This window comes from Fulmarus glacialis, unplaced genomic scaffold (assembly GCF_000690835.1).
Source record: "Fulmarus glacialis isolate BGI_N327 unplaced genomic scaffold, ASM69083v1 scaffold25320, whole genome shotgun sequence".
NCBI lineage: Eukaryota > Metazoa > Chordata > Aves > Procellariiformes > Procellariidae > Fulmarus > Fulmarus glacialis.
In genome coordinates, this window is record NW_009189932.1 from 1 (window position 1) to 17,445 (window position 17,445).

Genomic DNA, 17,445 nt, shown 5'->3' on the forward strand with positions numbered 1-17,445 from the left:
CCGCTCCCGGGTGGGTGCTCCGCGGCGGCGTTTGGGCCTCCAGCCCCCAGGGGCACCTCGGGGGGAGGTGTGGAGGCCCCTCGGGCAGCTCAGGGTGTGAGGCCCCTTCTGCAGCGCCCGGGTTGTGTCAGGCGGGGGAGCGGCACCTCCCGAGCCGGCCCCTTCATCCGCCCCTCGCAGCAGCCTGTCCCTGTCCCCCCTGGGGACCTTGGGGGTCTCAGCCTGCGTGGCTTTTGTGAGAAGACCTCATCATCCACGATGATGAGCCGCTATCAAAAGGCCAGATCCTCACTCCTTTTGCAGAGCTCTGCTTTTCATTCGGGAACGTTATTCTTGCCTTGTAATAATTCAAATAAAAAACATCTTTCACATCGACCCAGGCAAACTTTTTTTCACATGCTGGCACTTGTGGATCCCACACTCCAAGACCTTTTCAAGGTAGATATCTAAAATAGTTCAAGATTATGCTTCAGGTACCAAAACATTGGTTCCCTGTTAAACATGGCAATCTTGCCTTTTCTGTTTCTTGGAGTAAACTTCGGCACTCCAGAATCACGGAAACCCAAAAACCCTTTGTCCAAAGCTAGAAGTGTAGATCCTTATATTTCCATCAGGCATGCATATCTCTTCAATGTATTTCTGCTTAGAATACATTTAATGGAAAGAAAATTAGGCCTATGTTTTGATTATTTTATTTCATGAATTAGCATTGCACTTGGAAGTTTCCCATACTTTGTAAGCAAACAGTTACGCGATAAGGGTCTTAGTGTAATTATTCTTACGGGTGTTTGGTGGGTTTTTTAGAGCAATTAAGGCTGTGAAGCATTTCTTTTTGTGGACTGTCAGACTGAGCAATACTCACAGTCTTCTGGGCTGTCACCTTTTGTTCCTCTCTGTTCTGGGACAACTGTCTTTGTAGCGGTGTGTTGAACTTGACTGGGAATTGATCTGGCTGAAAAAGCCTTCTCTCCGTAAAAGGGTGGTTTCCATCTGGATGAGTTCTCTGATGAAGTTCATGTTAAAATGTCTGCAACGAGCAGTTGTAGGGACACAGGGCAGGGACTTCGGAAGGGGAAAGAAACAGCTGGGTGGCCTCTGTGCAGGCATAAGCAGCTCTTCCGTCAAACGTGAAACTCCCCCTGGGTTCTAAAAGTTGTATTTTCCCCCCCCCTTATTTTTTTCTTCTCCTTTCCCTGAAGCTGTTACTTCCTAACCAAGATGAATGCACGCTTACAGATGTGCTTCATTACCTTTCTGCTCTACTGCTCAGAGCAGTCCTTGGTTTACTTGAACTGGAAGACGACTCATAAGAGAAACATAACATTTGGATTGAAACAATGAGAAACAGTGACATTTTACCCAAAATATTTCAAAATGGTAAAACTATAGAATTAAGACTTTCTTGTTTAGGTAGGAAATGTGTTTTAAGGACTGTTTGTAGCAGCACTCATGTAATTGAGGTACTGGCTCTGGCAACTATGTGCTGCTGTGCCGCTCGGTTCCCTGTTTACTCACGGGCCTTTCGTACCCTGAGCAGCTGCAGTAATTACCGGTGTGCTCGCATAACAGTCAACTGTAACTTGAGAGAAAGCCTATTGAAATAAGTATTCATTTTCATTGCCTCTTTTTTCTCCTTAGGTAATTCTAGAAGCTATGGACATACTCTTTAGAATAAGAGGAGGCTTGGATCTTGCGTTTCAGCTAGCAACTACTGATGGTGTGTCTATAAGACTATAATAGATTTCTTAATGAAAGGTTATTTATATAAATGTTAATTAACTAGCTGTGATGTTTATTTTCATGGCATTTCACCAGATGTTAAGTGCTTCTTCCCAAACCCCTAAAGATTATGTCCAAAAAATTTTATTCTTTATCTCCATTAATTTTCTGACAGTCTTTTTCCACTGTATGTTTTTTATTTTAATTTGAAGTAGTTTAAATTGCCATTTTTAGGTCATTTTATTTACATATTTTTCCTGCTTATGGATATGGTATTGGGATCACTTTTCAGTTTGATCCCAAAGTTGACCCTGAAATTCTAAGCAAACAGAGAATAATTTAATGACAATGAATTTGGTTATAACAGGATTACATTAATAATACAGTTTTGAGATTGTGGTCTAGTCTTTCTAGAGTAATAGAGAAGATGAACAGGCTAACTAGTTACTCTACTGAATTTAGGCGGGATTGGCTACTGCAATTCCATGTGATAACAAGGGACTAGACCATATGGCGTTAAGAGGCTCCTCTAGTTCCGCATTCTTACAATAATGTGAAATTCACTTCAAAAAGTCTTCTCAAGGCTATCAGTGGCCATTGAGCTATCACAGGGCAGAGTGCGGAAGGAGGGTGTCTTTAGCTCAACTGTAGCTCATTCTGCATTTTAAAAGGACATGTCTTTACTAGAAACTCTGAATTCAGAGCTAGTGAACCTTGAAAAGGAACTTTGGCTCATTTCAGTTCATGGTGTGGAGTAGAAGTGTTGAATAGGTTGGCCTTATGCAAAGCAACTTTTTGTGAATTGCATCCTCAGAGAAAGGCTATTTATTTGACTTTGTTTACAGTGTAGTGAATTTTAGCCACAGCGAAGCAGAGTGATACGAGATTGTCCAACTGCAGCATAATACTCTACAGAGAAATAGTATGTGAATATGACAGACCACTCCTTTGAAGGCAGTGAGGTTTTTCGTTTGGAGGAGATTTAGCTAAATATGTTGGGGTTTGTTTAATTTTTCTAATAATGTAGCTTTTATAGACTTCTAGTGCAAAAGTCAATTGATAGTGGCCAAATCTAAGTTAAATTGTTAAAGAAATACAGTTCGGCATAGTCTTTGATAGCTTGTTAGGCTTTGTATGGCTTGTTGCATTCTAAGTAATGGTTGTTAATCTCCTCAGTGAGGAAGACAACACTGGTAATGTGCAAAAGTTGCTCTGTTGTATCCAGTATTGGTTCAGGTTGTAAGGAGTGGGTGAAACTTAAGAAGTCAAGTCAAGCTCTGAAAGACAGACATCTATACCAGTAATAAAGATTCAGGCTGACCAGGGTGTGGCTTACAGTTACAGGTGTACATTGGCCAAAATTTGGTCTGCAGCTGGAGTGTAGGCCCTGCTTTTCCAAAAAATTAGTATGTTTTTGGTTTGTATTTCTGGATAATGATTATGAAGTCAGAAACATGTGACTCAGATTGAATCTTTCCAGCATTTACTCAAAAGACTAAATATAACCCATATGTAGAAGTTTGTCTGTACATAGAAGTTTGTTTGCAGCTGTAGGCTTGGTTAAGAATTATTGATGTGAGAAACGACAGGTTTATTCTTCTGTAATTCATTCAGTTCTTCATATTTGACAGCATCTGAGAGAAACAATACACTTTTGTTCAGGCAGGTATGAGTGTGAATGTTTGACCTGCTAAGTGAAATCTTACCTCATTTTTTGTTTATATAGCCATTTTTCTGATCATAACAGCACTTATGTTTTTATTCCAAGTCAAAACAATTTTTTTTATTTAAATGTATGCCCAGCAGCTATAACAAAAATGAGAGAATTTTCTAGGCTAATTGTATCCTTACTGTGTTTCAGAGGCATCAACAAAAAAGGCATTAGGATATGTTTTCAGTGATCTTGCAAACAAACTGTCCTCAGATGTTCTTGTATTAAGAATTTGCCACAGTTCAGTCTATGTGTGGCCTAACAATGGTATGAACACTGTTCCAGAGCTGACTGATGATTCTCCTTGTAAGGAGATAAGGCGATTTATACAGTGAGTATATTTTAAAAATATATAATTTTTTCAATAGATTAATTTCATGTTATAGAAATTTCTCTTTCTGTTGATATTTCAGATTTGATCAAGATGATGAGACCAAACGAAAGCTTGGCAAAAAAAAGGATAAAAAGTTACAAGATACGGTACATGTCTCACCACACTAATAAATTATATCAGATGGTGTATCATTTAAAAATTTTTAGATCTCTCTCCGTAGGCTTTTCTGTTCACAAATAGACATTGTCATGACTTAAAAGAACCCTTTTAAAGTCATTGACACTTAGCATGAATGCAGAGATTCATCTACAGTAGATCAGCATGTAGAAATTTGTCTATAACATTACTAGCTTTTTTTAAACCCAATTATTTCATTACTGAGTTTGATACGAAATATCTGCAATCTTACTTTTGCCTTCTTGGTGCATGTGTTATTGGAGGTGTACTATTGGTGTCCTTATTCTCTGCAGCAGCAGGTAGTCAATATAGACCTCATGTTGGAAATGACGTCTTCATTAGCTGCTTTGGCTCCAGTCATTGAAAGGGAAAATAAGGAACACCACTACATTAATATGACATTACCAGTTGATGTTGTTGTATCTGTTTCTCCAGAAGAAACATGGGGAAAGTAAGTGTTATCCTGAGCTTGTAATTTTTCAGCTTCATTTCTGCTTTTTCTTGAAATAATGAAGTAAAGCTATCATATCATTAATCAGTTTAGTGAAGTAGCATGTAGTATTTTCGTACTGGAATTTTAACTTTATAAACAATGAAAGCTCCTAAAGGCAGTTGTTAGCTTTAATAATCTTGAGACACAATCTTTTTGCTATCTAAAAAAAATTCAGTTTAGCAATGTTGGATAGATTTGATAACTCGTAACTGTTGCTTAGCAAGGGATTGAGAAAGTCAGGAAAATGTTCTAAAAATTCTTGTAAGTACGTGAGTGTGCATAAAAGAGTGAGAGTTGGAGTATTTGATGAGTCTTTGTAATCTCAGTACTATGTTAAGGGCTGCAGCTGGGTAGGTGAAGGTGGAAAACATGAGTCTTCCTCTTTTTTTTTTTTTCTTGCTCTTTTTACATAGGATTTGACTCTGAAGGATGCTAAATGGGGTGGGGATAAAATGCAAAAAACACCCCCATATAGTCATATATGTGAGTTTTATTTCGGCAAATGCTCATAATGGTTGCGTTTCTGATACGAGACCAGGGTGGGTACCTGCTCTTTGGAGGGCTGGATCACCAGGGAGTAGTTGCTGTGTGCAGACATGCTTTGAGTAAAGCACAGTGAGGTTCTGTTTTTCTCTGTGGGAGTGGAAGCATGGAAATGCTAAGTTCATCAGACCAGGCAAATATGCCTAGAAGTGTTGTATAACTATCAGAGCTATGAGAGGAAATGATCCACCATCACTGTTCTACTTAAATATTCTCCCTTTTACTTTGCAGGGTACAGAATCTCCTAGTGAAAGCAATTCACGGGCAATTAACTGACATGGAAAGATGTATCATGAAATACATGAAGGGAACATCGATTGTCGTACCAGAACAATTTCATTTTGTGTTACCAGGAAAAAATCACCTTGTAACAATCTCGTATCCTACAGGTATTTCAGATGATCAGCTGGAAAGTTACAGAAAGGTAAAGCCAACAAATACTAACAGAACCTGTTTTGTTTTTTTTTTTAAATTATTATTATTATTGTAACTGAAGCAGTGGTAAAGCTTTTCATTTAGCCAATGTAGAATAAATACTAACAGATACTGCTATTTTTTTAATTTATTTTTATCATAACTGAAGCAGTATACTGAATGTGGAAGCTCGATTTATTAGAAGTTATTTTATAAAATGTGTAAGATCTCATTTTTGTAAGGGAACAATAGAAACTTTAAAACTACATAGGATATGTTTGAGATAGGTTTTATCTAAATTGTACTTCTGGTACTGTATTCTTTGAATTTCTCTGCTTCCATGGTAGATTGCTTGTAGTGTGTTTTTACTTTCAGGCTTCAACAGGTGTCCTGAAAGGGTTAGGGTTGGGGTTTTTTTGTTTGTTTTGGTTTCTTTCTTGGGGTTGTGTGTTGTTGGGGGTTTTGTTTGTTTGTTTTGGGGGGGCTGCTTTTTGCGGCTCACAGCTGATCAGCCTTAGCTAGCTTTTGTTTGGTTGGTTTTTGCCTTCTGGGTTGGCATATCTAGAAAAAGGAATATGGATGAGGTGGAAGAATGTTCTGATGTGGCAGTCCTTTCAGACTGAGAGGTGTACCTGGGAGATGGCAGTTCAGGTCACGCAGTTACACAAGCGGATTTCTCATTTTCTTCTTCCGTGTGAAGCATTACTGCGTATATAAAGCCTCACATATTCCTTGCATTTGCAGAGGCCTTAGGCATTCATGGCACGTTAAGTCTTTCCTGCTCTCTGTCTTCTCTTCACTTCTATCCACTGATTGCTAAGTGTTAGTGTAGCTAAGGTAGTTGGGTTCAGCGTTGGGTCATCGGCGTAAACTGTATTACCTGTATTACACACGTTATCCTAGATGATATCAGCATTCCTTTCACTCTTAAGCTCTGTGAAATAAGACAATATATCTCTTTAAACGTGGCTGCTGTGTTGTAAACAGTGTTTAAGAGATTTAAAAATAGGCTGAATCTGCTTAAACCATAAACTCAGTATCTGTACTTTGTCTCAAGTATGTAGTATTTGTATGTCTTCAATATTAGTTAAGATTATAATTTGGACTGTGTGTATCTATACTACTACATAGATAAAATTGTAATCCTTTTCTGTTACGGTGTATTTTATCATACTTTCATAAGACACTTGTCACTCGTGATACCTTCAGTGGGTCTCTGGTGGCAGGCATAATGTAACAGGACTCCATAAAATAGTGGGCCCTTTAGATAGGAGGTAAGCCTCCATGAGTTTCCTTTGAGAGGTGAGATCTAGTAGTAAATGTACATGCTGAATATTTAATTAAGCACATTTTAATATATTAATTTGCTAAACTATGCTATTAAAATTGTTTATGTCTTTATTGTTACTTACAATGTAATGTTTCTTTTAATCCAAAATTTGAATTGTGTTCTTTATTTTTATTCTAACTTGCATGTAGGAATTGCATGGGTTATTCAATCTGCCTTGTGACAGACCATATTTCAAGAGAGCAAATGCTTATCATTTTCCAGATGAACCATATAAAGATGGATATCTCAGAAATCCACATTTACATCTTAATTCACCTGGTACAGAGTCTGGTATGGTAAGTTTGAATTTAAACATTTGTAAGAAAGTACTTTTTATTTTACTTGAGATTTGTTGTTAAAAGAAGTAATTTAGATAGTCGGTATTGTATAGATGAGAAAGTGAAGTAACTGACTTGGCCTTTTAAGCAAAAGGGCTTCTCTGCACAAAATAGCATTGCTTTAGCTATATTTGTCCCAAAGAAATTGCTGCTTCTTGGAAAAGGATGTACATGTTTTTAGCATGTATTTTGAAAGTTTCTCAGAACCAGGGCAAGACACTAAAACTATGAACGATGGTGTTTAGGAGACAAAAACAGGAGGAGTAATCATGTGTGAGTAACAACCCTTCAATTCTCCCAAAGATTTGCAATCCCCAGCTGAAAGCTTTTACAGTGCAAGTGACAAGTCATATGACTTCTCTGAAAATTGATGCACGTGTATTCCTTTGTATTATCTCTTTCTGTGCAGGTTTATTTAGTACATGGCGTATATAGTTATCACCACTACATGCAGGATCGGTTTGATGACGGTGGTTGGGGCTGTGCTTATCGGTCTTTGCAGACAATCTGTTCTTGGTTCAAGCACCAAGGTTACATTGATACACCTATACCAACACACAAGGAAATTCAACAGGTACAGAACATTTAGGCAGATTAATTATTTTATGCACATTTGTCTGGAAAAGTTTGTCTAGGTTATTTTTAAAATACCAATTTCATATATTTTAGACTTCAGATTTGTGTGATATTTTTATCTCTTGAATGGAACTATAGTAGTTCTGAATTACTACTCTTAACAAGTTTTATTATAGGAGATCTGTCTCAAAATGTTTATCAGTGTCGGGTGACATTATCTGTACAAATAAGACTCATTAAAATAGTTTTCTAAATATTTCTTTGGATTAATGTTCTATTAGAAGCTCGAATTATGACATTTTCACTGTTTTTGTCAAATGAAAGAAAACAAAGAAGCCGATGTGTCATATTAAAATCAGTTTTAAAACTGACTTTTGTCTTCAATGACAGCTGGATTAGTCCCAGATGCTATGCATTGATTTACTGCTTTCTTTTGTAACTTTGTCTTTGAGAGTAGCGGTCTTTTCCTGTTCCTTTGAATTCTCCTTCACTTCTTTTTCTGTTGTGAATTCAAATGCATACCTGAATATGTTCATTTCTGTTAACACACTGAAGAAAAATTGTAGGCTTGGGTAGCCAATGTTGTATGCCTAACAAGAAATACTGCAATTATTTTCAGTCTTCTAAAAATAGTTCTTCGTGTTATATTTATTTACTGAACATTTTTAGCAACGTTTGATTCAGTCCATAAAACAACTTTCATCGTACTTAACAGGGATGTGAGCACTAAAGTTAAAACTGCATTTCCTGAATGTTTCTCAGTCCACTCCTAAACCTAAAAGCAACTGAAGTCCGTGCACTCCTGTAGTATTTTTAGACCTGTAGAAGAGGGCAGTAGCCTTCAGGAGACTTTGTGGGCTTTTATCCTCAGTGGAAAAGTCCCCTCTCAAGTGCTGCGTGTAACATACAAGCCTCAGAATGGAGAAGAGTTTAAAATAAACCACAACCTTCAGTGTATTTCAGTGGCCTCTTCCTCAGAACGCTATTTTCTGGATCCTTTTCTGAGGCGCTTTGAATGGGAATCCAGGTACTTCAGTCTGTGAAGTGGATTCTGCAGTGCAAATGATGCACTCCATTATTAGACAGCTCAGTGCTCACCCTCCCAGCCTGAAGTCTGCCTGTAGACCTGGGGTTATGTTCTGTGCTTGTAGGCACTGCTGTGTTAGTGTTCAAGTGACATTTCCGAAACAGAACCGCAATGAATGAATTCAATGTCCATTTGTCTGCTGTTGACTGGCTAGGTTCAAAACACTTTCCCATATATATAAACCAACTTGGTTCACAAAAAGTGGTGGAATTGCCTACTATATGTTGTTGACGTTTGTTTTTCTTCGTCATGATGTTGCAAAGGCACTGGTTGATGCTGGAGACAAGCCTGCAGCATTTGTTGGGTCACGGCAATGGATTGGTTCGATTGAGGTACAACTTGTTTTGAATCAGCTCTTTGGAATAACATCAAAAATATTATTTGTCAGGTAAGAATTAATACCTGTTCAATAGCTCAGTAATTATTAAAAAGACTGAATGCCTTAAATGCAAATTACCATTACAATACATTGGATAATAAAAGAGATGATAAATCTTTTAAGGGTTCCTTGTTCATAAACCTTGTATTCCTGCCTTTGGTTGTGCTAAGTGCTTATAAATGAAGGTGGTGTTAAATTTCGTGTGGGCTTGGGGTTCCAGTTGCTAGAAATTGCTTAATGATATGCAAACTGATGTGGAATTCAGCCTATTCCTTTGCATCTCAAACATAATTTTTGAAGCAGGCACACAGCCTGGCGGTCATAATGAACTGAATGCACACTGACAGTAAATTATTACTTCATCCACAGAGCTAACCCATCAGTTCAGGATTGAGACAAATTGCTGAGCAGCCTGGAAATAGTGTTCTCTTTTCTGGGTTTGTGTGACAGATAAAACAAGGAATTTATTTCCATTCTGATAATCTGACGCTCTCATACACAATAAAGAACCCTACAAGTATATTTAGGAGAAAAAGAATGATGTTCAGCATTTATCAGAATTAAAGTTACTGGATTTTTATCATTTAGGCAGCACTAAGCAGACTAACAAATCCCTAAACACTTTGTCAGAAATACAATCATGAAATAAAGAATATATACTAACTTAGCGTGTGTGAAAATTCTAGTCAAACAAAATACTACTCATGAGTTATGTTTATTTAGACTAGATTCTACTGTGGATATTCTAAAACAGCATGTGACCATGGTGATGGTGACTCTCAATGGCAGGAAAATAGTTCAGTTCTTCCATATTTTGCAAAGCTTTATACAGCCAATTTTAATCGTTTTTGTTCCAGAGCTTATATTTGCAGATGATCCGCCTATTATTTATAGCAGCTCTGACAAGCCCTGCCAGTATGAAGGTTTTTATTCCTGCACATAAGAACATCAAATAGATTCCTTTGTGAACTGGGTAGAATTGCTCATAGTGCTGCTACAAGAGGGCACCAATGTTTTTCAGGGTTATGAAAAGCCAACATTACCATGCTGAGAAGAAGTGTCATGCATCTTTTTCAGCTGGTCACTGGCAGTGGATAGCATTTTTCTAGGGCTTATTTCCAGCTAGCACGTCTAACTCTTTATGGAAGTAAGACTTCACAGCTGCACCAACAACGCTAGTACTGAATCCATTATTGTAAATGCACCATTGCCCAGAGTTCCAGTTTTGTATTCTGTCTGCATTTAATCCATCTCTCCAGGAGCTTGAGAAGCAAGCACATAGGCTTTCTTTGACTTTTCAAGAGGTTAACCACTATATGAAAGAATACAAAGACAAGAGAATAAAAATATCTGTATTAATTTCCTTGCCTAGCTTCTGTCACCACTTTTGGGAGCGCTGTCAGTCTTCTAAGGGAAGTATGAGTCTCCGTCAGACATATGTCTTCAGCTCTGAATCCTGGAGTATGTGCATGTATTGTGTGTGTGCCTTTCTCTTCCACGTAGACTTCTTTTGTCTATGGCTGGTCCCCATAGTTGACAAGGAAAGCAGGGAGATTATAACAAAGCTAAGTTCAGCGTTGCTTTGAACGGATTACAAATGTTATTTAAGATTTTATTTTCTAAAGCCAACTTGGGTATGAGTACTGCAATTGCTTGTGCCATTACAGTGGAAACCTGTCTTCAGAGACATCATTATAAACACCTTTATCAAGACCTTATTTTTGTTACGTTTCTGATGAAGTTCTGTTACTTCAGACTCCCCCCCGCCCCTTGCTGACAGACGTAGCCGGTCTGTTTTTCAGCCACTTGGAGGAAGCCATTGGGGTTTACTGGCTGTCCCCACTGTGGGAGACAAGCAGCAGACACTTCATAGAAGCTGGGTGACTCCAGGTGCTCCAGTGGCAACTGGGCTTACAGCAGATTCATTGGTCCAACCAGAACCTGTAAATTGCATTAAAAAACTTTTTTCCAGATTGTCCCAGGATGTTTACACAGAAAAACTCTTAAGCCACTTTCTAATCAGTTACCTATGCAGTTAATGAGTATAATGGGTAATTAGAGAATTAAGCCTAGTGAGGATAGCAAATCTATTGTTGTTTTTCTTACCTAGCCAGGGTTCTGAACTAGCGTTGCAGGGAAGAGAGCTTGCTAATCATTTCAAGACTGAAGGAACTCCCGTTATGATTGGTAAGTGCTCAAGTATCAAAGAATGCCAATGAAAGTGCGTGGCCTCCCTATGCTAAATTTCATTTCAGTTAGAACTAGTTCAGTTTACTGTACAAGAGTTAATCAAAACTCTAGATGAATTAAAAATTATGCTTCTCTGAAGGGAGCCTGGAAAATGATACAGTTTAGTCTGTCTGGTATTTTTTCACTCAGTATTTCTCCCAAGCTCAGTATTAAACCTGGTAACAAAAGTGAATCCTAATGGTGTTCTTAAAAACTGCTGTTAAAGTCAGAACTGGAGAGCTGACCTCTGCTCTCTAGAGGAATAGAGGTTCGTACAGTTCCCCAAAACTTCCCATCACAGAAGAGTAGTGTTTATCTAGCTTTGAAGAGAAGGGTATTACCCAAATTCTTTTTAAGATCAGTTTTAATAAACTGAAATGTTGGTAACATAAGAAATGGCATTCATAAGTATGCCGTAACTTTAATTGAGCTATTTCCAAGACAGCTGTGGTTTAGGAAATGAAGAATATTGAAAATACCATTTTCAGCTTTAATAAAATTTTAATTTTAGCAATTTTCACAATCAGTATTTGGCATTCCATAAAGATAGTGTTACTTTCTCAAATTAGAGGTGCCAAAAGTCCAGATTTTGGTGTGAAATATTCTTTCAGCAGCCTTTTTGTCTGAATTTCAAGAATGTAGAATCCTATATTGAAAAATCTTTTAGTCTGTAGCTTATCCTTCCCTGTAATGCTCTCTTGTGGATTGATTTAATTTTTGTTGTTGTTGTTGGGGGCGGGGGGCAGAGGTTGTCTTTTTGGGATGGGTTTGGGGGAGTTTTTTGCTTCTGTTATTTTGGGATTTTTTGCAATTCCTATTTGTGGTGTGGAGTCATTACTGCAGTATCCCAAGGATGTAAACTCTTCACGCTATCTGAAAGAAACATGCAAGAGTTGGCCTGTGGCCAGCTCATCAAAATGTCCCCTTTCCCTGTTTGCAGGCTAGAGAAAGGGGAGTCAGAAATTACTACTCTGCCCCTAATATCCATTGATGGAATTTAGTAGAAAACAGCAGATAACCCTTATCCAGAAATTCTGATTTCTGTTCTAATTTTAGTCCTTTTACAACCGACAAGTTTTCCAGATTCCTTTTCTACAGTTAAGTTTCTTTAAAGAAGAAGTGAGCAAAACAGATGTTTGAAATATTCTTGATTTCATCTGGTGGAAGTGCTGAGGATTTAACCTGCCTTGCTGACATGGAAATTTGGAAAGTAAATTCTCTAGTTGTAGTAAGTAAAGGAAGATAAGTAACCTTCTCTAGTTGTAGTAAAGATATGTTGTTTAGTAACGCAAAGAATCTTATGTGGGACAGCTTCAGAATCATTTTGATAACCAAGCTAATCTGTTAATAGAAAGTGTTGATGTTTGGTTTAGGCTTGCACATTTAGCCAATCTCAGTGAAAAATTTTTAGCAATTTGTCTTTCTCCTATTTTAGGTGGAGGTGTTTTGGCTCACACGATACTAGGAGTGGCTTGGAATGAGATTACAGGGCACATAAAATATTTGATTCTAGACCCCCATTACACTGGAGGAGAAGATCTGCATGTTATTTTGGAAAAGGTAAGGCTTGATGCATATGCACATAGAGAGAGAGAGAGAGAGAGAGAGATACACACACACATATGTATATACATATATTTTGGCATTAAACAAATAAAGTACAGCCAAATACAAATCGGCTGTTCTATGGCTTCTCCATTCCTTATGGAGGAAGTGCTGATCCCAGTTAACTTGCATATATACTTATTGGTAGTTTCTGAAACTTAGTGTCTTCGGAGAAGATATATTGGGTCAGCGACTACATAAAGTTATTAGAGTACAAAGAAATGTTCTTTACTTTCTCTGAATTAAACCATCCCCCTTTTTACCCAGTAGTATATACAATAAATGTGTTTGATATTTTGAATGGAGTAGAAAAATCTGTTCAGCCTGTAAAATGCTGTTACTGAAGCAGAGGAGATTTAAAATTTTAAAAAAATTTTTAAAAATCCAACACTAGGCATTGTCAAATCAGGCCTTGAACTAAGTTGAAAGGGCAGGTACTGAGCTGTTTTGAAAATCTGGGAAACTAAATGGTATGTAATGTTATTTCGGTATTTAAAGCTACTAAAAGGGATGATATGGCACATTACAAAACAGTAAACATAGTGTCAGAAACTTAAACTGTGAAAGTGGCTAAATCATCCTATAGGTGTTAAGTAACCAGTTGCTTTTCTGTTCTTCATATTAAGTTGTAAATAGCAACTTTTATTTCATATCTTTATTTAATACCCTTGGGTTGGGCCCAACTAGAAAAGCTGTTGAAACGTTTTGCTAGCCCCATAATGTTCAAAGCTTGAAATGAATACAGAAAGAAACAATTTCCAAAGAACAGGCAGAGCCAAAGGCTGTTACAGCTGCAAGGTGTTCAGGAATGGTCGATGCAGAATCCCTTTTCCTCATCAAAAGTGGCAGGGGAGGGGAGGAACTGAGGTGGACTGTAAGTTTGTAGCTCTTTTCTTCAAAAACACCTCATATAATTATGTGGTACTCTGCAAACTTAAGAGCTTTGTTAGACTTTTTCTGCTAAATCATGATCAACAGCACACCTTCTCATATTAAGAGCTCTGTTTGGCTCTGAAATATCAACTGTTATCGAAGAAGGCAAGGATTCAAGACGAGAAATGGGAACAGTGAGAATGATAGAGTTTCAGAATAATATTAGTCTCTCTGTAGCAGCAGAAGCTAGTGGGGAGGGCGGGAGGGAAGAGATGCTACTTTTTAGGAACTGAGCTGGGGTAGGGAGGGAAGAAGGGGGAGAGAGAGACTCTGTAAAGTGTTTTCTGTTAATGTGTTTCCAGGCATGTAGAGAACTTTCTGAAAATTGCGTGTCATTGCATTCTATAGAAATTTGAAAAGAATGCATACAGCTTAGATTAAAATTAGTAAAATAAAACACATCCAATAGTAGTAGATAGGAAAAACAGAATTCGTAGTAGATTTAAATGCTATCTTGCTTTTTCTTGAACAGGGCTGGTGTGGATGGAAGGGCCTGGAGTTTTGGAACAAGGACGCCTATTATAATCTGTGCCTACCTCAACGACCAAAAACTATTTAAATTCCACTCTTATGCTGGAACATGCTAAGCCAGAATACTAGCTGATCTAGATACAACTGTATTGTTATTTATCAAAATAATGCTTTAAGTCAATCAAAACCCAGTTGAAATAGGAATGTTGCTTGAGTTATTTAAATTAAGAAATTTTTTTTTTAAAATGAAACCTCTAAAAATAAGAGTTGTCTGCTGGGAACTGTATTTCTTACAAATACATTTATTGGGTAACTAATACTCTTTTCTTTTGGCTAGGACAACTTTATGTTTATATAGCATTTTTTGTTATGCTAAAATCTTTAGAGATTAAATGCCCAATCCTTTTATTTTATGGAATTCTTTCTTTCAAAAAGATGAACTGTCCCCTACCTTTCAAGTTCCATATAGCCAGCTGTCTTATGCGCTATGGATCTGTTCAAAGGCATCGTTTGCTGCTGGTACTGTTGATAACAGCATTTTAGAAGAGGAGTGGGAGAAAGATGGCTATATGTACTGAATTGTATGAACTTCGTTCTCATCTTTACACAGGAAAAAAAAGTGAGAGAATTAATTGTTATATGCTCATTTATTTATAGCTGTATGAATACAACTATTCTAGGGAAAAAAAAACCCAACACAACAGTCTTCTGTAAGAAGTAAAAACAAACGAGCTTTCCTCCTTCTCAGAAGGAGACAATGTACCAGCATACACATCTGGCTGCTCAATGCATAGTCGAGTCATGTTTCTTCAGACTTCGGATTCCCCTTGATTTAATTTTTGGGATTACAAGCTGTTTCTTTTGTCAGCTAGGAGACAAGATCTGTCATATGACCAAACAAGAGTAAGTCTGTAGCTACTCCCTTCCCCCCCCCTCCTTGTTAAAGTAGACTTTTTGGTGGCATTCCCCATGTACTATCCATTTTTGATAAGACCGTAACCTTAAATATCTATGCAAGTTGATCTTTACTAGCAGGCTTCTAAGTGCAACTGCTGTGTATCTAACACCAAATTTATTTACTTAAATGCTAAAATCGTTTAAAAAAAAAAAAAAAGAAAAATATCTGAATTGTAGTAAACCAACAGTATTACACACCATCTGATCTTCTCCTCTTCCTGCTTACGGATCTGCTGCTTTCACTTTCTTGTTTCTGTGCAGCTAGATCCTCTCTGGGCAAGCCACGTTTGTCACTTAGTGAGTAGCCAGGCTGTCCTCTCATTTTCATTGTCTGAGTGTGCTGAATTGTTGCGAGGAACTTGGCACATTCCAGAAAGCCATAAGCCAGTGCGAGGTCTGCTGCTGTTTGTCCACTGTTGTTGCACAAGCTGAAACATAGAATTAAAAATAAACATTCAATTAAATTGAAATACATATTATGAGCAAGTACTGCTCAAGATTAATTAAGTGGTACTTTAGACAAAGGTATAAAAATCAGTACAGAGAATCACTACCAAGAAGGCTTGTCAAGGATAGTGTGGGGCTCTACTCGTACAGAGGGCTGGTATTAAATGCAACAAGGAATAATTATTTTAAAATAAATTTATCAGACTGTGACTGGCTAAAACTAACGAGAACTTACGATCAGGAATATTCTCTTAGCAGTTACTAGAGAGGTTTTTAATGTGGAACTAAATAGCAGCATATGGTCTATGCTACTTTGGTGTTTATGTCTATAGCAGTTTTTAATGCTGCTCTTATGACTATAGTCATGCTATATTTACAGTCTTAGCATGCGCACACTCTGAAGAAGAAAAAGTACTGCGTAAAATACATGTATCCTTTGAATGAAATTACTAAATGTAGCTCAACTTACTCAATTTTGGCATCGCCAGCAACAAGGAGAGCAAGGCATTCCAAACTCCCAACTTTTGCTGCTTTATGAATTGGGGCTTCTCCAAGGCAGTCCTAAAAACACAATTTATATATAGCAGTCATTTGAAGGAAGGGGAATAGGATGAAGCTATTGTGTTCTCCAACATGACTGTTTACAGAATGTTACTCTGTATACCAGTCTGCTGTGAGTTGAGAGAGAGATTAAAGGAAGATAGCTAGTAAAGTGTACTCAATAACTGCCATTACATGTATTTATCACAGCAAAGTAGAAATACTGCCCTATGCAATACTCGTTGTTTAACCTTTACCTTCTAAAAGATTATTTACACAGAATACGCTCCGTACACTGATTAACGGCATCTTTCAGCACCATTCAGGGATTGCTGTGACCAACAGCTTGCTGCTACCAGCTCAGAGGTATGAGCAAATTAAACTTTGCAGCTAGAGGAAGAATCCTTATGTTTACTGGAAGTAGGAGCAAAATTTGCGAGGAAAAAGGAACACTCATTTGTGTAAAAGAAGTTCTTTTGACATCTGCATGCAGCACTGTAAGTGTGAAAATTGCATTATACATAGCAAATTAAATTGCTAATGCATATAGACAGGATTTCTGGTTCATGCTAGAATAAAGTTACTCTAAAATAAGCAACCCCAGATACCTCATGCAATACAACTGTGTATATAAAACCTCTCTTAGGTAAAAAAAAAAATGTAAATAATATAAATTGGATTTACTGACATGCCAGATTAGAAGTGGGAGAAACAAAACTTCTGTATTTTTACCTGTTGGTTCAAATTCGCTCCTGTCTGCAGTTGCCAAAGTAGGAAAAAAGCTTCACCGCCACAAGCAGCCAAGTGAGCTGGAGACTGACCAAAGGCATCTGCAGGTGCGTTCACACCGGTTCCTGCCTCAAACAGATTGCTGAAACCACCAGACTAAAATAAACACGATACCAAAAAACAAGTACAATGTTAATGCCAGTCTAAGTCTTAAGAAAGCAGAAAACATCCCGCTCACACACATCATCGGACCTTTATGTTCCTTGAGAATGCCCTTTTTAAAAAAAGCAATCCAAGCGTGGCTCTTTTGGCTTTTAATCCCTTACCCAGATCGATGTCGGCAGTGCCCCAACATACCTAGCAGCAGCTCCAGGCAAACTACACTTCATACAGTTCCGTAGCTGGGCTCCCGGTCAGACAGAAGCAACAGACC

The 17,445-nt window shown here is 37.7% G+C and overlaps 2 protein-coding genes across 3 annotated transcripts; one reads left to right on the forward strand and one right to left on the reverse strand.

Moving 5' to 3' along the window:
- Positions 1–396: 396 nt before the first annotated feature.
- UFSP2 (UFM1-specific peptidase 2) lies at positions 397–14,667 on the forward strand. 2 transcript variants are annotated; one of them, XM_009583980.1, is made up of 12 exons: positions 397–438; positions 1,639–1,717; positions 3,581–3,761; positions 3,844–3,910; positions 4,235–4,392; positions 5,209–5,401; positions 6,871–7,017; positions 7,469–7,633; positions 8,986–9,110; positions 11,212–11,288; positions 12,766–12,890; positions 14,341–14,667. In XM_009583980.1, exons 1-12 carry the CDS (start codon positions 397–399, stop codon positions 14,425–14,427), a joined length of 1,446 nt encoding a protein of 481 aa, XP_009582275.1. In that variant the 3' UTR covers positions 14,428–14,667. The 2 variants fall into 2 exon arrangements, with proteins under 2 accessions (XP_009582275.1, XP_009582283.1); XM_009583988.1 differs by lacking the exon at positions 397–438 and having other exon boundaries at positions 1,645–1,717; positions 4,241–4,392.
- A 606-nt stretch (positions 14,668–15,273) lies between these two features.
- On the reverse strand, positions 15,274–17,168 carry ANKRD37 (ankyrin repeat domain 37; the record flags this gene model as incomplete). The annotated part of the gene is made up of 3 exons (XM_009584000.1): positions 15,274–15,724; positions 16,213–16,304; positions 17,016–17,168. Coding segments are annotated over 3 exons (483 nt in total), but the record flags the coding sequence as incomplete, so codon positions are not given.
- Between the last annotated feature and the right edge of the window lie 277 nt (positions 17,169–17,445).